Source organism: Cheilinus undulatus, linkage group 2 (genome assembly GCF_018320785.1).
Source record: "Cheilinus undulatus linkage group 2, ASM1832078v1, whole genome shotgun sequence".
NCBI lineage: Eukaryota > Metazoa > Chordata > Actinopteri > Labriformes > Labridae > Cheilinus > Cheilinus undulatus.
The window spans coordinates 43,988,416-44,015,245 of record NC_054866.1 but is presented as its reverse complement, the minus strand read 5'-3'; the positions used below and the strand labels follow the sequence as shown (position 1 = coordinate 44,015,245).

General features: G+C 39.0%; 2 protein-coding genes across 2 annotated transcripts in view; one reads left to right on the top strand and one right to left on the bottom strand.

The window, feature by feature from the left end:
• yap1 (Yes1 associated transcriptional regulator) overlaps nt 1-20,476 on the top strand; it is a 43,605-nt gene extending 23,129 nt beyond the window's left edge. The window contains exons 3-8 of the mRNA XM_041804594.1: nt 231-349; nt 1,856-1,969; nt 9,776-9,945; nt 12,385-12,512; nt 15,238-15,350; nt 16,574-20,476. Of these exons, the coding sequence (XP_041660528.1) occupies nt 231-349; nt 1,856-1,969; nt 9,776-9,945; nt 12,385-12,512; nt 15,238-15,350; nt 16,574-16,809 (880 nt within the window). The 3' untranslated portion in view covers nt 16,810-20,476. The remainder of the gene's footprint in view (nt 1-230; nt 350-1,855; nt 1,970-9,775; nt 9,946-12,384; nt 12,513-15,237; nt 15,351-16,573) is intronic.
• Nucleotides 20,477-22,251: 1,775 nt separating this feature from the next.
• zmp:0000001236 (mastermind-like protein 2) overlaps nt 22,252-26,830 on the bottom strand; it is an 84,578-nt gene continuing 79,999 nt past the window's right edge. Inside the window, exons 3-5 of the mRNA XM_041809738.1 lie at nt 25,343-25,507; nt 25,140-25,248; nt 22,252-23,640 (exon numbers count right to left, since the gene is read on the bottom strand). Of these exons, the coding sequence (XP_041665672.1) occupies nt 22,796-23,640; nt 25,140-25,248; nt 25,343-25,507 (1,119 nt within the window). The 3' untranslated portion in view covers nt 22,252-22,795. The remainder of the gene's footprint in view (nt 23,641-25,139; nt 25,249-25,342; nt 25,508-26,830) is intronic.

Genomic DNA, 26,830 nt, shown 5'->3' with positions numbered 1-26,830 from the left:
TGTATGAGTTTGTTCAAATGAGGCTGATAGATTGATTTATTAAAATAACATGTTTATTTTTGGTAACATTTTAACATTGGATGTAGATGGGACCTTTTTAGTCCACCTCAACAGGACACTTTACTTTTCAGCACCAGCTTTATTTCTTAACATTTGAGGTTCCCGTTGGTAGAAATGCATTGAGGCAAATCTTCTGGACTTATATTGTATCTTATTTTGTCTCCTTACAGCCACATCGATCAAACCACCACTTGGCAGGATCCTCGTAAGGCCCTGCTCCAGATGAACCAGACGGCCCCGACAAGCTCTGTACCGGTGCAGCAACAGAACCTCATGAATCCAGCCAGCGGTACGTGAATGTTAACTTTCTTTATAACAGCAGCAAGCAACAGAGAATGATCATCATGTTTTTTGTTTTTTTTGTTTGTTTTTTTTCATTCTTGATTATAACTCTGAGATCACTTCTGTCTCACTTTGAAACCTCATACAGTAAAAGTCAGGAGCAATATAGTCTAGTTCTTACAAGTCACAGAGACTGTGTGCACCTCAGTTGTGTCCGTGCAGGAGGAATTTGCTCTAGGTGAGGTAAGACAGGGGTAGAACGTGACAGGTCCTGTCTGACATGTTTGGGAGCTCCATGACTCACAGATTACAGAGTTTACTGATGAAGTATCTCTATTTTCAAATCATCACTGCTCTGTCTTACAACAGAAAGTAAATAAAAAAAGAAGTGTCTTTATTTTCTGGGAAAGAGGACATATTACATATGCTGCAGATATTTAAATCCATGCAAAAATATTTAATCTAATTTCTGGTCCAAAACATTTCATTACTCTTAATATAAGCCAAATTCACCTGACAAGTCCAGATAGACGTAAAAATTCTTAAAAATTCATCCATCCATAATCTACACCGCTTGTCCCATTCAGGGTCACAGGGGGGCGTTTTCTTCTGGACTGGCCTCCAGATAGTCACAGGGCTGAGATAAAGAGGAAGACAAGTATTCCCCCTCACAAACTAGCATGTCTTTTGGAGGACACCAGAGTACCTAGAGAGAGGAGGCCCTGTCCCATAGGGATTAGAACCAGGAACTTTTCTTGCAGTGAGACAGCCCTAACCACTTCATCACTGGACAACCCTTTTTAAAGACACAAACCATTTCAAAAAAGGTCTGCATTGCTTAAATTGGGATGTACTAACTAAGTGAGTTAGTATGTGTCATTTAAGGCATTGAAGAGCTCTATTGGGCATTTTATATCTTCAAATAAGATGTTAAACTGGACTTATTTGGTACATTTTGAATTTTTAAGTCAGAATACGACAACTACAGTTGTCTAGAGTTTGATTTTTTGTTAAATGATGTGGACACAGCTGTTTGTGATGCTTTTAGCACCATTCATCATTTTTATTCCCCCCTGTTATTTATGTTCTAATCTAAATGTGCATATTATTGGTTTATAACAGGAATGGCTTTGATAAAGCTTAATTTAAGTCAGTTATTTGCTATGATATGTGCAATTTTGATGCTATTTTGACACTACTCTTATACTTTAACTCTTTTTTAACTGTCGTGATATTTTGTCATCTGTTTCATCTGTTTTTACTTTCTTCTTTCTGTTTAACTTTATTTTGCTGTCTTCTTTCAGGGTTTACTGACTTACATTACTTTTCAAATTGATATTCTAATATGTTGCCTTTTACCTGTTGTTGTTATGTTCTGATGTCTTGTGTAAACCACTTTGAATCACCTTGTTGCTGAAATATAATATAGATATAAATAAAGTTGTTACTTCTGTCTAAGTATGGAGTTAACCACAGTTTCTCTGACATGGTGTTTTCTCATTGCCCCCCTCAGGTCCTCTCCCTGATGGCTGGGAACAAGCAATTACATCAGAAGGAGAAATTTACTACATCAACCACAAGAACAAAACCACATCCTGGCTTGACCCACGACTTGACCCGCGCTATGGTGAGTTTTCTATAGTTGTGTTTCCCCTGAGCCTCATACCTCATTTAACTTCAACACCCTGTTTGTTGTGTTGTTTATGCTGTGATTACTAAACTAAAGCAGTACACCTAGACTTCATTTTACTTACTCTCAATAACATTAATACAAACATTAAGGTAAAACTAAGAAAAAAAAAGTTTTTGAGGAAGTGATGAACTGTAAAATTTTATTGATAGCCTTTGCTTTTTTCCCTTAGTGTATATGAGAGGACACTGTGTTTATTTGGGACAGGCTTTAAAACGGAGGAAAAAAGATGTCTGCATGCATCCCTAGTCAAAACATGCACCATTACTCATAAACACCTGGACCTTAAATTGGGATGGGCCTTTATTAGAAGTTTTACGGTACTTTCTACAGCCCAAAGCTCAGGCCATTAAAGTTGTATTCTACCCATTGTGATACTGAGTTGGATTCTGTATGATTCATGTTTTGTTTCAATGCTTCACATTGTTTTAGAGTGACTCGTCATGCCATTGGTCGTTGAAAACAGATTTCACCAAACCCCCTCCCTCAAAATCTGCACCTAACCTTTTGTCAGCCATTTTAGTGTTGGAGCAACAGCTGAGTTGGCCATTAATCCCCCGGGCCAAGCTAAAGTTTGACAGTTGGCTTTCAGCGTGTGGTGGCCAGGCCTGGTGAATTAGTGACAGGACCAGGTACATGTGTCGAGATCTTTGTGTGGTCATGGGAATGAGCTAAACCTCCTGCGCCAGGAAGACGCAGGAGAAGTGAAGGTCTCTGCTTATGTCACTCTGACTCATTTACGCTTCAGGTGCCGTCCTTTCATTACAGCAACGTTCCCCAGGGAAGCTCGCTCCAGTTCACAAAGGCAACATGTGTGAATCAGCACGCAGGCTGTTATCCTATTTAATTTTAGTGCTGCTTTGGATCCTGCATGGGCACTTTAAGCGCAGCTTTTTTTTCCTGCCAGCAAGTGTTTGTGTCTCTGTGCAGCAGGCAGCAGAGTTCAAAACAGAGTTGTAAGGGGAGTGGGGCAGCTGGGGAGAAGTCGGCAGACCTCTTTGAAGACTTATAAGTCCTGAACACACAAGGCTGCTGGGCCTCTGAGGGAGAGGGAGAAAGAGACCATGTTAACTCATGATATGCCATCAGACATTTAGTTACAACTCAGATAAACCTTTGAAGTACCTGAAACTTACAAAAGCTAACAATTTTAACCTTTATTACCTCTGATGTAGCTTATTCTGATAATATGTATACCTTTGATCCTGTAGATTTAAGAAAAAAAGAGTGACATTAATATTCACGAGTGAGGCATCCTTATTCTTTGTGGCCATTTCTATGAAGAAGTATTAGAAAAGACAAACCCAGAGGATGAAGACAGTCTTCTGGTTGCAAAGAACTGAAACACCCTGAAGAGTTTGGAAGTATTGATAAAAGGAAAAAATATGAAGCAAACAAGTTCAAATGTTAAAAAAAATTAAATGTTGAGTAAAAAAAAGTTAACATATTTAGAAAACCTTTGAAATGTTACATGAAAAAACTTTGAATGTTGAGTCAAAATATTAAAGAAGGGGTTGAAATGTTGAGGAAAATCATTGAAATGTGAAATAATAATTAAATATCCGGAAAGAATCAAATTGTTCAGGAAAAAAGTAAAAAAATTAAGAATTAAGAATTGAAATTTGCAAAAAATGTTGAATGTTGAGGGAGAGAGTTTTATATTTCAAGGACAAAAAAATTTATGTTGGCCAAAACGGTTAAATTAATTACAATAAAAGTCATAATGTTGTACAAATATAAAATGATGAGAAATAAGTCTAGATGTTGAGAAAAAAATGTAATGTTGAAATGTACAAAAATGTGTCCAAATATTGAAAAAGAGTTGAAATGTTAAGGAAAACAATGAAATGTAGTTAAAATCAAAATATCAAGAAACAGTCCAAATGTTGAGTAAAGTAAGTTGAAATGTCAAGAAAGCAGTTGAAATGTTGAAGAAAATGTTGAAACTGAAGAAAAATCATCAAAATGTCAAAGAAAGGAGTCAAAATGTTGACAGAGAAGAGTTAAATCCTAGAAAACATTTTAAAATGTTGACTCAAAGGCTGAAGAACAAGAGTCGAAACTTTGCTTGAAAGTGTTGAGGAAAAACGATAAATGTTATGAAAAAAGAGTAGAAATGTTAGGGGAAATGGTTAAAAATGTGTCAAAATATTGAGGAAAAATAAAAATGTTGAGGAAAAAGAGTCAGGATGTGCAGAAAGAATTGAAATGTTAAAGACAATTTTTAAGTCAATATGTTGAGGAATAAAGACAAAGTTTTAAAGAAAAGTCAAAATTTCTAGGGAAAAGAGTTATTATAAATGTTGATTAAAATGAGTCAAGTTGCTGCAGAAAGATTTAAAATGTGCCAAAATATTAAGGAAAAAGAATCAAGTGTCAAAATACTGAGGAAAAAATCTAAATAATGGGGAAAAAGAGTCAAAATATTGCATAAAGAGTTGAAATGTTGAGAACAAAAGACAAAACTTTGAAGAAAAAGAATGAAAATATAGACAAAAAAGGGCTAAAATGTTGTGGGAAAGGAATAAAAATGTGCCAAAAAATAAAGGAAACAATGAAAATGTTTTGGTAAAAGAGTGATATTTTGCAGAAAGAGTTGAAATGTTAAAAGATGAAAGTCAGTATGTGGCAGGAAAAGAGTTCAAATGTTTAGGAAAGGAGTGGTTGAAATAGAGTTGAAATGTTACTGAAAAAGTGGCACTGTTGAGCTTAAATGTTGAGGGAAGTTTAAATGGTTAAAAAAAAAAGTTAAATTGTGGATGAAAAGTATCAAAGTTGAAATATCAAAAAATCTGAAATATGAGGAAACAAGGTGAAATGTAAGAAGAGCCAAAATGTTGACTAAAAAAGTGAAAATCTGATGAATAAAAGTTGCTTTATTAAGAAAACTGTCAAAATGTTGAAAATGTAAAATTGTAGAGAGGAAGAGTTGAAATGATCAAATGTCAGGAAAAGAGGAAATGTCAAACAGTCAAAAGGTTTTAAAAAAAAAGTCAAAATGTTAACAAAAAAATGAAAATTGTCAAATAATTACGTAAAAATGATGTCAATAAAATCACAAAATTGTATTTCATCATGTTCTTCAACCTTCCACCCTTTCTCACAACACTTTTTCTTCGTCAAGTTGCACAATGATAAAAATCCTCCTCATATTTTATTTTCTCATTCTTTCGTATATTTCTCATGTTATATCTGACATGTGCACATAAAAACAGGCTCCTCTATACTGCTGCCATACAGGTCTGCAGTCCTAATCCGGCTGCTCTGATAATGGAGGCTAATTTGTGCTTTGAGAAGAAAAGCAGCAGAGCGCCTTTAACTGAGGCTTGTTGCCGGCTGCCTTTCCCCTGCGTGAGGCCCAGCGCAGGCACAGCCCCATTCTGCTCCAGCTCCAGACAGACTTGAATCTCGGCCAGGCCTCTTTCTTCTGTGGTCCAACTCTTAATCTGTTCCAGACCTTTTCAGTCAAAGAGCTCCAATGTGAGAGGGGGAGGTGGGGGGCAGGGAGAGGCAAGGCGAAAGGGGAAGAAAGAAAAACGGAGGAACAGAGAGAAAATGCCGACGGGATAAGCATGCATCCTCTTAAAGATCCAAGGAGGTGGTGGAGAGCAGAGAGCGAGACATGAGCGCGTTGTGGCCGGGTTCAAAGGGGAGGGGGGCTGCCTCGTGTGTATGATGTTTTCTGTATGTTACACTCCCAATGAACAGCATGGAAAACCTACTAGGAGGACACTTCAGGTCACGTCAGGATAGATTTCCTCTGAGGGTTGAAGTGGAGCTGTTTACCAAACACACATGGCTACATTATCTGTCATGTGAGGCTTTTTTTGCCTCAGCTCTCTGAGGTACTTTACCAAGAGAAGGAGCACATTAATTTAATGACATCACTGCTACACAATACTGAAATAAAAGCAGCAATGGTCCACTTTAACGGCCCAGTTCAGACCTTTTTATGTAGGTCTGTGTTTCTCAAATCTGTTGCTTTTAACTCCTTAGCTTTCTGCATTGCATTAAGCAAAGAGAAAAAAACTCAATTAATTTCTGAGAAAATGTGCATCAAATTTAAAACAATAAATCCTGCTAACTTAGCCCCCTTTACACAGCTTGTTCAATACAGGTCTTTTACACTTTGCCTTCTGCATCACCAAAATTCAAAACTTAGCTTTTTTAAAATTCTACTTAGAAATATATTTTTTTTGTCTTTAATTTATCTGGGCTGATAGTGTTTAGTGAAATATGTAAGATAGTCTGGCAAGACATGTGACAATAAATTTGAGTTTTGGCCCAATTCCCCCATTCTGAAACAAAGTCAGCAAAGGCACCGATTATCAGATGGTTCCAGAGATTATCTTGCCAGATTTTCCTGTGGTGTGAGGCGTGTCAGTACTGACAGAGGAAAGTGGAGCAAGTATGACAGAGATTGTCATGTAAAAGGGAGCCACTCTGGTTGCAAGCTGACCAAAGGAGGAAGCACAACAAACACAGCCATGGTGATAATAGTATCATACAGTTGGATAGACATCAGGATATGGTCCAGTCCCACCTGGAACATCTGCCAGACCCCTGGTAAACTTCCTGCATGAAGTTGGAGTCACTGTGGACAAGTAAGAGGGGTTGATGATGTCTCACTCCATTTGCTGGGGCTCATCCTAAATAAAAGTGCTCCATTATGTTTTCTGTTTGCCCTCATGTTGTCTGCTTCTCTGTAGATTTCCATGAATGCATCAGAATATATGTTGCATCAAATTTAGGCACAATTTGCCATCTTAGCGTTGGATTTTGTCACTTTGTCTGCCATTGCTGTGTTGTTCTTTTTATGTGATGTGCTGCCCTTCTCTCCCCCATCTGATGGGGATTGTCTCCCACTGTAAGATGCATGTGAACAACTACCCAAGGAAGATTTCAGTAGCAGTCCTAAAGTGATCTAGAAATTTCTAGGAGCACATCTTTTAGTTTAAGTCCATATCTTTTCCATGCAGAATCAGGTCAACACTTTTTGGTTTTACTCAAACATTACAGCTGTATTATTTGGGATCAGACTCGGTCTGTTTCTCCACTTTTCTTATCTTGATGCTGGAAGCACAGCTCCTTCCCAAGGGGGCTTTCTTCAGCTTGTTAAAACAACTGCAGCCAAATGTTTACAAAGCCTTCAAAGAGAGGTGCTGTGCCCTGGTCACATAGAGAACATCCCACACCTGGCACACCCTCAGCTCTACCTGCCCCAGGTGATCCGGTGGTGTAAGACGCTTGCCAGTGTGATGCCTGATAAGGTCTTGTGCCGCTGGCTTGTTGTGTTGAAGGGGTGCGTGAAGAAGACAAAAGGCAGACAGCTTTAACTTGTCTCTTATCTGCCTGGCCCACCAGCTATCACTGCCCGTATGTGCTCCTGACTCCACGCTGACTTCTCAGCCTGGACTGGCCTGCTTTTATGCTATCAATCTGGCCCTGAACTGAACCTGTCCTTCGCTCCTATCTCAGACTCAGATGTAATTCCCTGCTTCGATATGCTCATTGTTTGTGCATAGTTCCTCCAGTAACATTGGTTACTGTTAACTGTTTGGTCTGGGAGGAAGGCCTTGAGTTTGTGCGTCTGCTCACAGGCTTGTGGATCTCTTTCTACATGCCAGCCTTACTTTTACATGCACAAAACTCTAATGTTTAAGGAAACTTCACATCACATCTACAGTATCTCTAGTATTGTATCAGTTTTTAATCGTATGATATATTGAATCATACCACATCGTATCAAATTGTATCTTATGAAATTGTTTTGTTTTCTTGATTTAAGGTGTTTAGTGCTATTGGTTATGATTATTGCAAAACTGCACATTTTGCACATTATTCATGAAATTGTGTGGTATTTTGTATCAGAATGAAATCACAGTGTTATTTTTTCAAGCATCTTTCAGCCCAACTTTTATTGAAGTTTATGGAAAGTTAGGCAAGCAAATAGTGCACATGGTAATCTCCACATAAACTTTCTAATACAGCAAAAACAAATTCATGGATGAGTGTGGAGCACCTCCGCCTCAAGAACAGCTGATGGTGCCCTGATGGGGGAGTGATCCAGCCACAAAAGGCCTCAGTATCTGCAGTAGATAAGCAGCAGAGAGAAGAAATGCACTCCCTTAGTGCTTCACTTGATGTGTGTGGGAGCGCGGAGGTGGCGGCTCCACGACTCTGTGTGGGTTTTGTGTGCTTCAGGGTGGGGTTGTTGGGGGAGGCAGCGTGGAAAGAGGAGCAGAGGGGGAGGCAGGGTAGGGCGGGGCCACCCGAGCTTCCCAGGGAGAGCCCTGAGCCACGCTTCATTCAGCTCCTGAGATAGTGTAAACAGACAGTGATTGAATGGTGATGAGAAAGGTGCCGGGGCGGGCAGGACGGCACAGAGAGCCGGCCCTGCATGAAAATTGTTCCCCTGTCATGGCTTTGTTTTGGTTGGTACTTCAATCACATAAGCAAACAGCGCTCCTCATTGGCTCCATTACTGTTACACCCCTTGTGGTCAAGCACATTTGCTTCTCTTTCTCTACTTCAGTGATAAAATGTGTGACCTAGTTTGCATGCATAGATTACTGCGCTGCTGTGCTGCTTTATACTCATGTTTATTAGATCCACCCTCACTGGAGTAAAGAAAAACAAAGATTTAACTGGGGAACAGCTGTGTTTTCAGTACACACACATTTGTTCTGATAATGTAAACATGCAATGAGGTTGTCAGCTACAATACAACTACATGTGTTAGGTCAAAGAACTCTGGAACTCAATTCAAACAATGTTTACTGGGCCTATGTAGGTCAGCTTTAAATCTAATTGTCATCAGGAGGTGGTCAGGGGTGATCTGTGACTTGTTTAGAAGAAAACTCACAATGAAAGGATAAGTCATAACTGATGCAATGCACAACACACAACCAACAAAGCCTGTCTGAGTCAGTGAGTGGGCGGGGATCAGGTCTTACAGGAATTGTGGTGGTTTCTGACGCTGGGCTGGCTGAAACCTCGTGCTGGGACTTCACTTGTCCTACACAACCTGCTGCACTGGCTCAGGTCTTTTACAAGTTCAGCGGGTAAAAAAGAGAAACGCTCTCAAGTCGTCAGGCTTGTTATGCAGTGTTTAAATGCAGCCAAGCATTAACAGGAGTAGTTGCAGAGTGGTTATAGTCTGTTTGGGACACTACAGCTGCTCCTAAAGGTGCCAAACTGAACTTTTCAGTAGTTTATCTGCAGGGGTTACTGTCAGCATTTGCATAGAATAGGGATATGCAACACAAATGCTTGAAACATAACACTTAGTTTGGACCCTTAATTTTCCTGTTTCCCTCAGAGAGTTGTTACTTTTGGTTTTTGATAGAGCTGTGCATCTTCCCTGGTCTCAATTTGACTTAATTAATCCTTGTGCTGTCTTACAATTCTGCAGGTAAAATTACCTGATAAACTCCTAAAAGATGCAGCTTAATTGAATTTGAACAAAAAAATCTATCTTGCATGAAGAAACAGCCTGTCAACTTTATTAGTATTTCTATTTTTGCTCTTAAAGTGCAGATAGACTACATTTACTCTCTAAAGACACACTGTTTTTTTAATAAAACTGTGCAAAAATGTGCCAGTTGGGAGATTAAACATTTGTGCATTCTTCAAATTTTAATTTACTCTCTCTGTATGCAAATTTAAGTACAAGCTACACATATTGTATTGTAATACAGTTATATATTGACCAATTTAAACTCTTCTCTGTGTCTTTTGCAGCCCTGAACCAGCAGAGGATTTCCCAGAGTGCTCCAGTGAAGCAGGGAGGCCAGCTCGCTCCCCCCAGCCACAGCGGGGTCATGGGAGGCAACAACCAGATGAGACTGCAGCAGATGGAGAAGGAAAGGCTGAGGCTGAAGCAACAGGAGCTGCTTCGGCAGAGACCACAGGTGAGACTTCAGAGTCAGATCTTAAGTAGAAACGACCAGGTTCTATAAAAAGGGCACCAAAGGCCTAAGGAGGCTGTGGTCCCAAGTCTGACAGTTGGCTCTTTTCCTTCATGATGTGCCCCACTCTCCCTCTTACTTTCTTTTTTAATATAGCTCTCAACATAAAGGCATGAAGGCCTGTAAATAAATGAAAAAGTGCCAAGACTTTCAATTTGTCTCCATAAGAGCATCTTCGAAACACCAGACCTTGAACTTTCCCCTAGTTTAATGAGAGCTCTGCTTCATGTTTATGTCCAAACTCTTAATGGCCACCCTGAGCAGACCTTTAAATATGAGTCATCTTTCACTGGTACAGTGGTGCATCTTGAGCACCTTTGATCACTCTTTATTGTCACACCACCCTACAATGAAGCCTCTGAGTCATATGTGGTAATTTTATCACTTCCTAACGGTGATGTGTCACAGTGCCGCCCACACAGGGTGGTGCAGCCAAATCCAGAGTTTACTCAAGGCTGTGTCATAACACCAGAAACAGAGCTTTATGATTATGAATGAGAGCCAGGCCACTCTGTTTACTGTGCCTTTCACATGGGTTGTTTAAAGTTCACAGAGTAGGAAGTGACCTTAGTATGTACACGCATCAGGCTGTAAAGTAAGATAATGTTTGAAGTGTCCCTACTGAAAGTCCTCACACACTGTGAGCCTTTTTTACAGGGTTATTGTGCACAAACTTTTTGTAATTGATTGTATTCTGTATTGTTTTTTACAGCACTGCAGCATCAAATACCTGGCAAAAGAAAATACATTCAGGAATATATTCTAAATCAGGGGTGTCAAACTCAATCACAGCAGGTGCCGGATTCTGGATTCAGATCTAACCTGAGGGCCTAACAGGGTCCCCCTTTTAACCAGAAACTGTCAACCTCATTTCACCAGTAGTAAAATATGAAATAAAAATGTGGCACTGGTGATAAATTATTTTGACATTTAAAAAGTTAAAAAGAAAAGTTTAAAGGCTCACAATCTGAGAATAGTAAATTTATTAGCTCAAAAAGGTCAAAAGATAATTTTGAAACTATATTGTTATGACCATATGATGAACTGCCTACTGAAGTGCTTGGTAGAAAAAGATATGTCGATGTCAAATGGGCCACAAAATTAAATTTCTGTGTAACATTATGCACCAGCAACTTGTCATCATCCAATCTAATTTTCCATTTTTTATTAACCTGAAAGAGTTGGGGCTTTTGAAAAAACATTTGGGGCTTCAGCCCTGGAAGCCACCCACTAGTTCCGTCCATGTAAACAATGCTATGTGACTTTATGCATCTATAATTTTCCCAAAGCATGGAAAAATATGACTGAAAATCTGAGTTATCTTGAAAAATTTTTATCTTTTGACTTCATCCACTGTCCTATCTTAATAAAGATATTAAAAAAGAAAAAAAGTATTAAAAAAGCCTGAAATGACATTTAAAATGCATGGTAGAAACTTTGACACCTTAGTTACAAATATAGATCAGTCTGATTATAGTAGGAAATTGTGCAATCCTGCTGGCTTCGTGTTTGTCTATGGAGTTCAACTTTGGGGCACAGCTGCCGCGCCTTCATTTATTCCACATGGTAGCAGTACGATGAAAAATGGGTGGCAATGTATGCAACATGCCCGTGGCATTGGAGTGCTGATGCTGCACACTCATGCACAAAAGGAGAGTCATTAAAACCATAAATGTTGTTTACGGTATACAGGGCTCATAATCCTGCTTAATCAGAACCAGACTGTTCACAAGAATGTGTGAGATTTGCAGATATAGGTCATCTTCTGATAAGGAAGCGCACAAGAGATACAGCCTCTGTATCCGAAGAAAAAAGAAAAGGAAACTTATGCCTCATTCAGGGATTGTTTTGACCTTTTCGGATTAAAGAAAAATGTCTCATTTCTACTCAACCACAGTTAGTAAAGCCTCTAACAAACCACTTATGTCTAGCAAGCATTTTTATGTCCTCTCTCTAAAGGTTACATCCCATTGGCTGCCTCCATGTCATCTTCTGTCAGCCAGTAAAGGTTTAATAAAATCTCAAAACTACACCAGTCCACTTATTTCTCCTCCTGCTCAAGGACTTGTAAGAAAGGAGGTGAAAAACAACAACATGACTTCATATCCTCTGGCTTATCTGATTCAGCGTGTGTAGAAAACAATTGTCTCCCACTGCACTTGGCCCCTCATGTAATCTGACACTGTGTATGGGCAGAAATGGATGTCGGCTGTGGGTGTGATAGTGCTTAATTCAACATTTTATGCAGTGACAGCACAGCAGCAGCAGTGTGAGGCAGTCCTGACATGTTTTCACCGAGCTGGAGCTGTGTATAATTAGCTCCTGAGGTTAGGGGTGGGGTTGATTGTGTTGCTTATGAGTTTCATTCTTTATCATCCACAGGAGCTCGCTCTGAGGAATCAGCTGCCTACAAGTATGGATCAAGATGGCAGCACGAACCCCGTGTCCTCCCCAATGGCCCAAGATGCCCGGACCATGACTGCCAACAGCTCCGACCCATTCCTCAACAGGTTGGTTTCATACAGAGGCGTGGAGTGACGCCAGGAGAGTCATCTGGAGAGCAAAGTGAGGTGCACTGATTGACGTCAGAGCGCTTTGTCAAGGCTCCAGCTCTCCTTCAGCTTGTCAGGCTCGATGTAGCCTGGCTGAGGGAAGCTGTGTGCTCTGCTGTTTGAGTTTGAGCTGCAGTGAGAGCTCCCCGAGTTACACAAGTTGTGAAAACAGCATAGCAGTGCCTGGGCTTAACCCTCTTCACATGGCCATGACTCACTTACACAAGCAGGTCTGTGCTCCAGGTTTACTGCACAATGACGACCTCTGGTGTACGACTTAGGGCTGGGCGATTTCGACCAAAAATCATATTTCAATTATTGTTAGCTTGTTGAATGATGATACATGATATCTGCCGTGATACATATTGGTACTTATTCTTTTGTTAATAAATAACAATGGATTGTCCTCTCACAGGTGCAACAATAGTAAAAATCACATGATACTAAAACCTGTTTTAAAGCACAACAACTAAAATAAGAGTCCAAGACACCTGATATGAGGAAGTTCTTCAGTTTTAATGATCAAAAAGTGTGAACAGACGTTACACAAGGTCTAAATTGTTCAAAATCATTGAAAGTATTACTGTACAATGACAATGTCCAGTTTGCTCTACTCTAAAACACTGGTTCCAAACCAATATAGGGTTGTGCCAAAGATCTCAGGAGTTCGCAAGGCCTCGTCTGCTCTGAGATTGGCATCGATTAACTAAGGTCATGGCAAAACTCTACTTAAATGGTTTATAAGAAGGTCCTATGTTTTGATACCCCTGTGCTGTCCTAGCATTTTCTCAGGGTTTTGTCAATAGAGCAATTAAATTGATGTTAAATTTGACAGCTGTCTATCACTTTTTTTGTGTGTAGGTTTTTAGGGGAGCTTTTGTGGGAGCTTGGGGGAGTAGAGGGTGCTCCAGGATAAAACTGTTGGGAACCACTGCTCTAAAATACCATTTGTGCTTTAAAATGAACCAATCTCCATCATTTTGATAATTGGTGGCATCAAAAGAAACTGAAATGAACCCCTCATGTTTTCTTTGTTTGGATTATAGATTTGTCATCCTCGCGGGTCAAATTTTGGAGCCCTTGTTTCACTGTTTATAAAGCACAGTAGCATCAAATCAGAGGAGTGTATGATGGTCAGTGATTACAGACTGGTACATGTCAAATGGTAAAAATGGTTTTAATAAATGTTTGAAATCATTTTCAAATGTCAGCAAATAGTCACATATGATGTCTTTGTGGTTCAAAATTGGTTTGAACTATTTGGGAAAATAATCTCATTGCAATTTTCCCCCCATAATTGCAATTGCAATTTAATATGATTATTTTTTAAGTTCCTCATCTTGCATATTTCTCAACAAACAAGCAAGAAATCATTCTGTATTTCTTCATACTTAAATTTTTTACTCTTCAGAATTTGTAGAGTAATCAGAGCGTACAGTAAAGAAGAGGTTCCAGACATACAATGGGCAGAGGCGGACCACCAGAGATCTTTTTTATTCAGTCAAATATAATTTCCATTTAGCTCAGCTTTTAATGTAATTTTTTCATTTCTCAGTCTCAGTAAGAAAGTCAGTCTTTCCGTCTCTTTGATTATTTCAACATCTTTACCCATTTATGGGTGATGGCCTTTTTTGCTACTCAGTAAATATATTCAAAAGAAATTATTTTCTACAGAAACCATTCTATATTATAGTGAGCAATATCTTTGGATTTTAAGTAACACTATCAATGCTCATAAATTAAATTTAGAAAAAATAATGAAAAATCCCTAACTTAACATATCTGACAAATTATCAGGTGGTCAAGTATTAGAACTCTTTTAAGTAAGCATAAACTTTATTATTATGTATACTTTTTCTAATCCTATCTCGTATGAAAATCTATCAATATAACTTAAAAATCTGCTCTTGATTCAAAGTCGAGGCGGTCAAAACTTGAGTGGAAAAGAGACCAAACTAGCAGAGCAGAGAGGGATTTCAAACATTTTGTACTAAGTAAGAGACAGGAGTTTTATAACTGTCTGTTCTGGGAAATTAATCGTAGCTTTTCAAGCTCCAGTTCTTCTGTAAGCAGATGAAGTGAGGAGAGAGCTGAATAGCAAGCAGGCCATGAGAACATGTGGTCCAGTCAGTAGACAGGCCAACCTAATCTCCCCTCCTCCTCCCGTTGCCTCCGCTCCCCTGCTCTTACAATGGCCTCATTCATCCTGCCTCTGCCATACTCTGCCTACATATTTTTCCTCTGCTAATTAGTATAGGCTTGTCAAATGTCTTCTCTCTGCCTCTTTGTCTCTCTGTTGCCCCATTCATCGTTGCCCTTTTTCCTGTATTCTGTAATCGCAGTGAAGCTCCTTTTCCTCGCTGTCACTGTGGATTAGTCACCACAGTCATTCAAATAGATATATCTGTGGAAGCATGGATGTATGCAGAAGGTCCCCGAGGGAATTAAGGCCACACTGCTACTTTACAGCTTGTGTGTGCTTTTAATAACTAACTGTGTTTGCTTTGTTGGAGCAGTTCATTAGATTCACACAGTCATGTGTAGAGTTATACAGAGTGAAGGTCATTAAGGTGATTCAGAAACCTCGCCAGGGCAAAAGGGGCTTCATTTCCTCCAGTTAAACTAAAATTAATATGTTTGAGAGTTTATTAAAGACTTACATTGCAATATTTTTGTTTTTCAGCGGGACCTACCACTCCAGAGATGAGAGCACAGACAGCGGCCTGAGTATGAGCAGCTACAGCGTCCCCCGCACTCCAGATGACTTCCTCAACAGCGTGGATGAGATGGACACAGGTAAATAAAACATTTGTGCTCTAAGAGAATTAAAGAAACTTATTGTGCAGGAAGTCAAATTTGAAACTGAGTTACAATGAGAGTCACTGCAATGGAAATGACAGTCATGCGGACAAATTTTAGGCATGTAAGGCACTAAGTATTCATCACTGGGCCTGATGTGCCACAACCCAAGGCTGGAGTGGAGGGGTAGGGTGGCCAGAGTCAAGCTTGACACGTGTCACTTGGCAGTCAAGGTCGAGCTCGACAGCATTTCTTTTGTCTGTGTCTTTTCACTGATGATATGCCCAGAGACTGCTGGCGGTTTTCGGGCATGTGGAACATCCACAGCATGGCCTAGATAGTACCTTTAAAGTGTGGACTTTTACATTTTGAAACAGATTATTTTTCCATGCCCCTGGTAATATGCAAGGACATCCATACACAACCTGCTTTGTGTCAGTCCTACCTGATGGTGCCCTCAGGTTGGCTTACTTGCTATTTTGGGCCTTACTTTAGCCTCAATTTTGTTCCACATAGGCCCTAAAAGTTCTGCACAGTACTGTGCATCATATCCTCCAGTTGCTGCAATGAGAACTGGAAGACTTAGCCTATAGAATGCTGCAGAGCAGCCTATCCCATTGCAAATCTTTGGTCTGAACCAGGCTTAAAATCCCAAGATTATTCAACTGGATATTAATGCACTTTTCAATGTAAGCACCCCTGTCAAACCCAAACTTGTCTAGGTATTCTGCTCATGCTTCACAGCCTCCATGCCAGACTTTTATCTGGTACTTATGCTAGGCATAAGTGAGGTTGTAAAAAAGTGAACTAAAGGGCATGTACAAAATGCACACCGCTGTAAACTTGTTCAAGGTTTTGCTAGTTAGCTGCTTCAATCAGAACTAGGTTCTAGGGTGGATTGTCTTTTCCAGGCATAAAAAGAGTCAGACATGCCTCTTCCAATCAGCTGGTGCTTCCCTCGAGTCCTGTATACTTAGACGAGGACCATAGCTGACTGGGTTGTGCTTGTAAACGCACTGAGTGTATTTGTGCAATCTGACTGCAGATTGTACTCAACAAACCAAATACTCTATATTGGGTGCCTAAGACTTCTATTTTTGTTGCTGTGCCATCAAAGCCGGTATTGACTTTGTTTTATTATTAAGTTCTGTTATTAAGAAGACATTTTCCTAGCTTGCTTACTTATTCACTGTTGTTGCTGTTTACTTCTTGTTCATCAGGTGACCCTCTCCCACCCTCCATGGCCACACAGCCTAGCCGCTTCCCCGACTACCTGGATGCCATCCCAGGAACAGACGTGGACCTGGGCACCCTGGAGGGTGAGAGCATGGCGGTTGAGGGTGAAGAGCTGATGCCCAGCCTGCAGGAGGCCCTGAGCTCCGACATCCTCAACGACATGGAGTCTGTGCTGGCAGCTACCAAGATCGACAAGGAGAGCTTCCTCACATGGTTATAGAGACCTGAGCTCGCCACTGCTCCGCCTACACTCTGAACTGCTGCCTGCTCTGATCTGTGAAGGATTCATAGATGCTTTTACAAGACATTTCAGCAAGCGTCTTTGGACTTCTGTCTCTGTCTCGGCGCGTAATGCCGACCTCCGTTTTGAGGCAGTGTTTTTTCCTGTTCTTCTCACTGGTGTGTTATCTCTTTATTTTGTCTGTGTCTTCAAGGCTGGCCCATGAACAGACAATTACGCAAGGGTCCCCAAATCTTTCACAGGTCTGTCAGTGAATCTAGGGCATGTTTACCATCATCTTCCCCTGGTCTTCCCTCATAACTGAGCTTGGCTGGTGCATGCGCTCTTCTGCAAGGACTGCCGCCATCAGCTATCGCCTGGAGTCTCTGGTGCCTCTTCCTCTTGCATTTTAGCGCAGTACTTCACTGAATATGGGACTATTGCAACTAGCTTAAGTAGCTTTATATTTGGCCTTGTTCGTTTGTATTCTATCTTTCTTTTTTGTTGTTTTCAACGAGCCTGAGAAACCAAAAATGATGTATTAGAAGCATAAAGAACAATACTGATTTGGAGTAAAGGTAATGTTAGGCCCAGTTTGGAAATGTTGGCTTTGCTGGGGGTGTTTTTTTTTGGGGGGGGGGTTGGAACCTGGGGACCGACTACAGTGCTGCTTGGCTGTGCCAGCAAGTCTAAGTTAAACCTTTGATAGATCAAGTGCCTTCAGTTGTATTTTTTGGGACGTGAGCGACACGAACAAGTTTTTGTAAAGCAGCAATAAGCATTAGGCTGTACTCATTTTAATCAGCCACTCTCCTCTATATTATGTTCAATAATCAAACTGTATTGTTGTTTTATAAACACATTATAAGGGGATTTAGGGTTTCTGTTTGTTTTTTAACCCTAGCTTCTTTGTATCTCAGTCTTATTCAAGCCTAATTCATGATTCATTCTTTGTTTTATCATCTTAGTATTCTTTTATTTTTAGGTTACTACGTATGTATGATAGCTTAGATCAAATGGCATTTTGCTTGTTTTTATCTTCTTTCATAGATGAATTTATACATTTTTAACATGGTCGACTGTTATCACAGCATGTCACTTCATCCAGATGGAGTCTGCCAAGACACGGATTGATTCAGTTTTGGCTTTTGTAACCATTTAGCTGATTCTCTGATTTACTTTATACATTTTAAGTGTTACTGTGTATTTGTTGATCACATGCAGCTTTTACTATTTTCCTAAACATTAACCAAAAAGGCAGATCTCTTGGCTAAACAGAAACTATATAGCTCTGTGATCATTAAACATTGAAGCGGTCTTCCTGTAGAGGGAGATTCCCGGTGCTGTGCTGGGTGTTTGACTTTAAGAGTTTATAGACTAGACTTGGACAGGTTTAAGCAGGTTAAAGAGTCATGTCGAGGGATGTTAAAGGCCAGGGTTTGACTGATGCTGGTGAGTTGTGCAGATTGATGGTGATTTTTTTTTTTTTTGTGAAATAATCAAGAAACAATCAGTTACTATCTCAGTCAGGAATTGTTGTGGCGGATTCCAAAGATGTTTTTTTTGTAATAACACTAATTTTTCATTTTCCATTCACACAGAGTCCAGAAACGGTATGATCTGTAAATCAGCCTGTGTATGAACAAACTGTATAAGCTAATGAGAACATGATGTTGGTTTTAAGTGTTAATGGACATGTCTGAATAGGTTTAGCTGAGAAATTCTTCTTTTATTTTGAGACAAGATGGTTGTTTTGAGTGACTAACCCTGAGATTTAAGGATGAGGTTTCACAACAAACACTCACATGTTTACATTCTCTCTGAGTAATAAACTGCAACAGCCATGGTGACAATTCTCTCACAATCACATTATTATGATGTTTACAGCACGACTACATCTTAGCAGTATGTACGTTTACATGCAGAATTAAGTCGAGCTACGGTTATAGCTTGCTGCACCCTTTCAGCTAGTTACTTACTTCTGTTAGACCTAGATAACAAGCCACCAATTTGTAAACTGGTTGTATGTCAAATGGTGGATAGTCTTTGTATAAATAAATATAGGGATGATGCCTTCTAGTGATTAACAAGAAATTGCACTTCTTTACAGATGGATAAACCTGATAGAAATTGCCTGTAGCCATGGAGGAGAGGACAATTTTCTCAGTTTTTTCACCATTTAGCTTGGAATTAACCCTGCAAAGTGAATGGATATGTCAGACCCTATCTCTGTCAGCAGGCAAATTCATCTTAGAAAGCTCCTATCTGAAAAGTTTGTGCTAAACCGAAATCGGTTTAATCAGTGTCATTTAAGGAGAACGAGGCAGTAGCTACCGGAGGGTTTAAGTTCGCAATTAGCTCGGATGTAGCTATAGTATAGCGGCAGTCCTGACATGACTGCCGCTATACTATAGAGAGGAAGCAGAAAAACAGGAAGTGATGCCACTCACACTGTGTCAGTGGCATCCAGAACTAAGCGTCTACTGGCTAGTACTCATAACATCTAGCCAATCAGATTGTGTTGTCTACAGGACATTTGGTGAGATTGTGGGGAGCGAAAGTTAAGCCAGAGGGGTAGACACACATTGCAGTGGAGACAAAGTAGTGCACTTTTTGATTGATATATTATTGTGAATTTCGGGAAAATAAAACAGCAACACAGATAATCAGTCAAATGTCAAATACCAGGCTCAAAAATCAGTCTAGCCAATATTCATAATTGGTTGACCCCTATATATTGCATCAGCGTTTGTACCAAAGCTGCGCATGGGCACAACCTCAATTTGTCTCGTGGTTCTGATTGGCCTGTAATGAATGTGACAGACAGAAAATTCATCCAATCACCTATTGAGAGTTTTTCATAAAGTCCTGCCCTTCCCAAACACTTTCTCCGGGAGGTTTCCCAGATTATGGGGAAATATATCCATGTATATACTGAGGCATATACATGCAACTCGATCTCCAACTGCATTAGAGAAACTTTGTTAATTGTGACTTCAGTTGGACTAGCTTGCTCTAAAGCATTTTAAAAGTCCAGCTTTATTGGGACTCAGACAAACGCCATAATTCGACTTTTTCTCTGCATGTAAACGTCCTGACTGCAGTAGCAGTTGGATGATCACTCCTGCAGGTTGTCACACTGATTCTGTTGCCTGCCAATTCTTCATTGGTGGAATTGGCTTGATGGAACAATGTTTTCTAGATCTGAGAACATGAACAATTTTGATATCCTGTGTGAGAAACCTCTTCAGTTTTGATTTTATTGATCATAAAATCATGTGTTATTGATGGATTTCAGGTGGATAAACAGTGTTGGTGAGAACAATGCAACTAAAATGAGTGGTACACTACAGTGCTTGTATTGCACGGCTACAGAGTTTTCATTTTGATGCAATGTCACACAAACCTGATTTTATGCTAACTTAGTGTGTAATTGTCAGAGCATATTAGCTGTTGACTGTCATCGTAGCAGTAGAACTAATCACACGAGTTAAAGGATTTTTGTATTTAGAGTTTTCTAAATGCACATGAAATGAATTTATATTCAGTAATGATCTGTTCATTTTTGATAGATATGTGCATGTGTTTTAGAGCAATAAATTCTGTTACATTATATCTTGCTTCATATCATACTTTGAAATTGGCCTGAAATAAAGTATATTCTTTGTGGTAATGATGTCTCTTGTTATTCTATAATCAATGTTATACAAAATAACATCCATCTATCATCTATACTGCTTGTGCAGCCATTGAGGAGACAATTTTGAGTCACAAAGCAATCTAACAAGTCCTTGGACTGTAGGAGGAAACCAGAGAGAGCCCTCACATACACAGAAGGACCCTGTCCAACCAGGATTTCAGCAAGGACACCCTCTCAGTGATGTTCTCCACTGTGTAGCCCTTAGATAAACAAGCTTAATGTACAGTGGCACATTTCACTTTGACCATAAGCAGCTGCTTCAATCCTTTTGCACTGGAAGGGAATTTGACTTCCTGTTTGAATACAGTCCTACCTTTATTTTGAAAAAAAAATAATAATGATTAGAATTTATAGCATGAAAAATGAACTTGTTAAGGGTTGGAAAGGAAATGAAGGAACATTAAAAACTGAAATAGTTGATAACAAAAAGTGCAGATGACTTCTGACCTGTCAAATGAGCCATCTGCCTATTGTTATTAAAGTGGAATCAGACATTAAGGAGCAGTGGTATTCCTTTTAAAGAACACTGATGGCTGCACAGAGACATTGCATGGCTAAACTAAAACATGCTGAAAGAAACTGTAAAAAATGCAATTTCTGTGAAAAAATGATTTCAATGCACCAATTTTGGACCTTATTCGCTCTGTATTTGTTATAGAAAAAAGGCAGGATGTAACATCATGGTTGACACTCTCAGTTTTCTTAGCTGGATTAGCAGAGAAGAGGAGGAAAAGCAAGAAAAAAAGTGATGAAAAACTAACTCAGGAGTCACTGAACTTCCCACAATCATGATGGTCCGTTTCAAACTAACAAGAAAAGTTCAGCTGTGTTTTTTTTTTTTTTTTTACTAATTTTGGATTTTTGTCCATCAAAACCCTTGTGCAACCATAACATGTGACTTATATTTTTCTTTTATTTCATAGTTAGAGAAATTCAATGTGAATGCTTTGCTTTCAGAGACATTGACATTACTTCAAGTGTTTATGGCGTCACAAGGTGAAATTAATCAGCCACTACAAAGGCATTTAAATTTTCTTTTCTCATATGTATTTCTGTAAAGTTGTGGACTGGTAAACTCTTTCCTAGTGACATCAAAATCACCAAAAACACTTAAAAATTCTTCAAATTGGTTAGCCAGTGTCATAGTATAATGTTTAATGGTTAATCCAACATCAGTTAAGCCGTGACACCAATTCTAGACTTCTGGCTGTGCTTTCTAAATTCTGAGACTTGATACAGTAGACTGTAATCAATTATTTCTGATCATTTAAAACATGATTTAATTATATCATTAACATCATTAATTTATAATTTTTTAAATATTTAATTTCTATGGTTTAGTTACTTAAATGATGTCTCATGATACACCTGCAACACCCCTGGGGCCCACCAGGGGGTCCAGCCCACACTTTGGGAAGCTCTGGTTTGGATGTTTGTTTATAAGTAACTGCAAACAGTTCCCTCTGGTGGTCACAGCATGTAGTAATAAGATCTCTGAGAGATGCTTCATGTTAGGAGAGAAAAGATTAAACAACTGAAGACAAAAGAGGAAATAATTGCTAATACAAATCTATCTATCTATCTATCTATCTATCTATCTATCTATCTATTTTGCATTTCTGCAAACCAAAACAGATTTAAAAAATCAAAACAACAGTCTATATATTCATTTATTCAAATTATTTTTATTAAGTATTATAATGTCTAATTATTAAACCAATAATTATTAAATATCACATGAAAAAAAATCTACTGGTTACATTATTTAAATTGCATCAAAAACTACCACAGATGAGGAGCTTTAACAGGAAGTAAGAAAACATTGTGGTGAGATTTTCCACGTGAATGGTAGCAAAACTTCTGAAGGTAAATGATATCGCATCATGCTAAATAGTGGATGTAGATTTGGAAACTTAACTTGTAATTCAAAGCTTGACTTGAAAGCAACACAGCAATGTTTTCTTTTCACAGTGTGAACTGGGTATCTTATCATAAATGACAGAATTACAGCATGAGTATGACAAATAAACCACGATAACAGTGACGGCAAAGAAAAGGAGCTTCTCGGCTGATACACCAAGAATAAAATACGGAAATTACTAGGGACAAAACACTTTCACAGTAAATACAATACAAAACAATACAGTATACTAGGATAACAAATTATAGGAGTTATAAAATTCTTTTTTTTACACATTATTTAAAAAATGTTACCCTTTACATTTTAACATCCATAATCTCTATGATGTGATGTGCTGGACATTTTTAGCCATCTGTGACACTAATTCATGAGTGACTCCCTAAAATCTCATCCAAATTTATATCTTTCATCCAATCATCGTTCCCAGAACCTGACTTGAGGAGAGAGTCGATAAAGTCTGAGTCCGTGTTGATCCCTGGAACCGTGTTGTCTCCTTCAGGGAGGAAGTCAAAGGTGAGGCGGTTGGCTCGGTTATTCTGGAAGCTGCTGGATCCAGGACTGGGCTCTGCAAAGGTTCCTGCTGGTACTCTCTGCTCAGGAGATGCCTGGTTCAGGTTCCCCACTGCTGAAGGAGATCCCATCAGAGGCTGGCTCGGTCTTGGGCCTGTGTCTCTCATAGAAGGGTTAAGGGGGAGCATCCCGATGTCTGGAGCGACCTGGTTGGGCGGGCCGATGTGCCTCTGTTGGTACGGATGGTTCTGCATGTCTAGCTGTGCACCCTGAGACTGAAGGGGAGCCGGGAGCCGCCTCACACTGAGTCCACTTGTCACTTGCTTGTTTGCTGAGCTCCAGCCCATGTTGACATTTTTCATCAAGCCCCCAAGAGCCGGACCTGGTGCTCCAGAGGGGTGCAGGTCAGACGGCATTCTGGGGTGTTGAACACCTGCTACATTGTTCATCACAAAAGAATTTCCACGCACATTTGGCCCCAGAAACCTGGTTTTATTCTGGTTTAGTCCGATTCGATTCTGATTGTTATGCTGCTGGAACTGACCTATACAAGAGCTGGTGTGACAGTCGGTCCCGATGCCAAATCTGCGATCGGATGGAGAAGGGCTCATCTTTGAAGCAGACCCACTCTGGAGATGACAGGACATGGACTGAAGTTCACTCTCAGGGACACTGCTGGAGGACTGGGAGGAACTTTGACCTGAAGACGGATGTAGAAATAAATTATTTCAGTCAGGAAAATCATGAAAGTGCTGTTTTTCTATAGTAGTTTTTGCAAGTGTTGTAAATACTTACTATATTAATAGCTTTTAAGGGAGTAAAGTCTAAAATCTGACACCACACAAAGACTAATAATACATCAAAACTAATAATACATTAAAAAAAATCTCTCATAAAACAACTATGACTTCTTTTGGTCAAACTGTAAATTTCTCAAATATTTAAACATTTGGTAGTTTTGGTCAGGACTGAAGATGATGAAAATAATTTAAAAAATGAGGAAACCTATTTTTCGCTAATTTCTGAATTACTGTTAACAGTAGACATTTGTGGCTTTGGGTTAAAGATGTCTGTCAATCGTCTGTCTGAACTAGCTCGAAGGTTTCACTCCACTTTAGCCTTTTGCTTGCATCCCTTTTGGGAACCATATAACTATTACTTTGGTAGACTTCCTTTACCTCTCTGTGATACAGTAGAAGTATGAATTTTCTTAGCCAATCAGTGGAGCTAATCTAAAGCAACATCACAGCACCTGACCAATCAGCAGTGGCCCTAAGTGACTCATATTTCCTGTTTTTTCTAGAACATGCAAAATGCAGTTTTACATCTCTTTCAGACCTACACCAGCAGCCCTAACATCATAACTAACTGTAACAGTAATCAGTAAACCAGTAATCAGTAAAGTAAACACACTCATGAGTGCTAAATGTCATGATAGGTTTCGTTTGCATAGGATTCCTAAATTTCTGCAATCTTAGTGTGAAAAAATGGAGGAACCATACTGAACCTTGCACCCGTTTAGGGATATAAAATGGAGCCTATATTAAGACACGTGGCCAATTCACTTAGCAGCCATACTAAGGGTATTTTCTTGACAAAAAAATACTCATTATCATAAAGGGATAACAGTACCCTATAGTGAATGTTGGCGCAGGTTTGTAAAAAACAGTGCTCCAGTGGTAAATTTTACTAACTTATTGAAATTTTTAATGCATAAATAATAAAATAGGTGTGATTTCTGGTCAGATTTATAACCTGCCAACAGTTTTATTTTACCTACATGGTTTAGTTTTTATTTTCACCTTATTTCTGCAAAGCCATTTCATTATTTAATATTTAAGATTTTTTTTTGTTTTGTGTTGGTATTCTAATGAAATTATAATCGGAAATAAATGGTATAAACAGTTAAATATAAGGGATTTTTTTAGTGTTTTACAACAGTATAACAGCTATTTTTCCATTATTAACGTTTTAATATGCATACATTTGTTGGATTTTTTTATCATTAACAAGCAAGGAACCATAAAAGGCTACTTTCTTGACTTTGATTTTCACCATAAAAATGAAAAACATTTATTAAAAATATCTTGGGATATTTAACAATAATATTCTAGAGTTTAAATTTTGAATTCTCATGTATTTCAATGCGTGGCCTATAAAGGGTTAAGCTTTTGAACGTCATCAGGATCCGTACAGTACCTGTGAACACACTTCCCTGCTGAACTCCCACCATACTTCTGGACTGTTTGTAATCCGGCGGCGGTCTCGTGAGGTGACGACTGAACTGATCATGTGCACTGTCTTTGTCCTGAAATGAAACACATAACTGATCAATAACTCTAAATGAAAACAATGTCTGAGCTGTTTATTATTTGATTATATTGGTATAAGAGGTAGCTTACTGAGCTGTTAATGGCGAGCTGCTGCTGGTTCAGCTGTCGCTGCATGGCTGGAGTTTTTGTTGGGCCTTTCTGCTGGTTGTTGGGTGCTGGGGGCCGTTGTTGTGACAGAGCTGACATGACGCCCAAGTTTCCATTGGTGGGCATTCTTGGACCGGGAGGAACAGCCTTGGAAGAGAAGACATATGATAAGTTTCTATGACAGCCAGTGGTGTGAGCGTTTCATCTTAAAATATTCCCTGTTATCTTCAATGTTGACTCCCAAAATTATTAATAGCTGCAACCATTGGCCCTATGAACTTATCAAGTAAGCCAGTGATTCTTAAAGGGGGGCTATAGCCTCTAGAGGGGGCTTGAAGCTATAATGAGGGCCCTGGTAAGGCTATATAGAAATAATGCACATCATTTTAGTTTTAAGTTCTAAAGGGACGGAGCCCAAATAATGCAATTCTAAAAAAATAATGAATTTAACAACATGAGGCAAACCATGTCATTAAACTAAATTATTTAGCATGTTAAACTCATTACATCTCTGTAGATGAATCTTTAGTGCTTCAGTGTATTTGTTTCATTAGAGCAATCAAATGATTAAATGTTTAAATGAAATTAATCTGAAAATATCTGTAGTTAACCATGATTTATTTCCCTCTTGTCACTCCCTATTCCTTTTTTTGTATTGTCTTAAATTAAGCATAGTGGATTGGTAAAAAAGATTTGGAAAAAAGTCCCCTTAATTTTAGAGGAAATATGGATCTTTGGGTTGATCCAAGATGCGCTAACATCACTGCCAGACCTGCTGAATCAAGAAATCCTTTAAAAAGAACCTGTCAGACAAAGTGAAGTATACCAAAAGAGCTAAAAAGGCCACACATCATGACACCATCTAAAGAAATTCAAGAACAGATGAGAAACAAAGTTGTTGACTATCAGTCTGGAAACAGCTACAAAGCCGTGTCAAAGGCTTTGGGACACCAGCAAACCACAGAGAGAGCCATATCCACAAGTGGAGAAAACTTGAGACAGAGGTGAACGTTCTCAGGAGCAGCCAGCCTACCAAAATTTAAATCATCATATAAAAACTGCATTTTGTATTTATTCAGGTTATTTTTGTCTGGTATTAAAATCTGTTTGAAGAGAAACATTTAAGCGGGACTTAGGTGCAAAAAATAAGATATCAGGAAGGGGGTGACTTTTTCACATCTCTGTAAGCTGAACATTAAACAATTAGCTTTGCCTCAATCAAAAGGTTTAGTGCTCCATCTCATTAGTAAATGTTAGTTGTTTTATGTATCATTACATCCAATCCAATATTGATATAGAGAGATCAGAGCTGAGTAAACTTTTTCGAAGGTAGGCTAAAAAAACTCAATAACAGGTGAGAAACTGGTTTCTAAATGATGTTGAGATGTGGAAGAAATCACTCCTTTTTTGATAAATGGCAGAAAATATGAGGTTAATGATGCAAAGAAAATGATTTGTATAAATTACTAA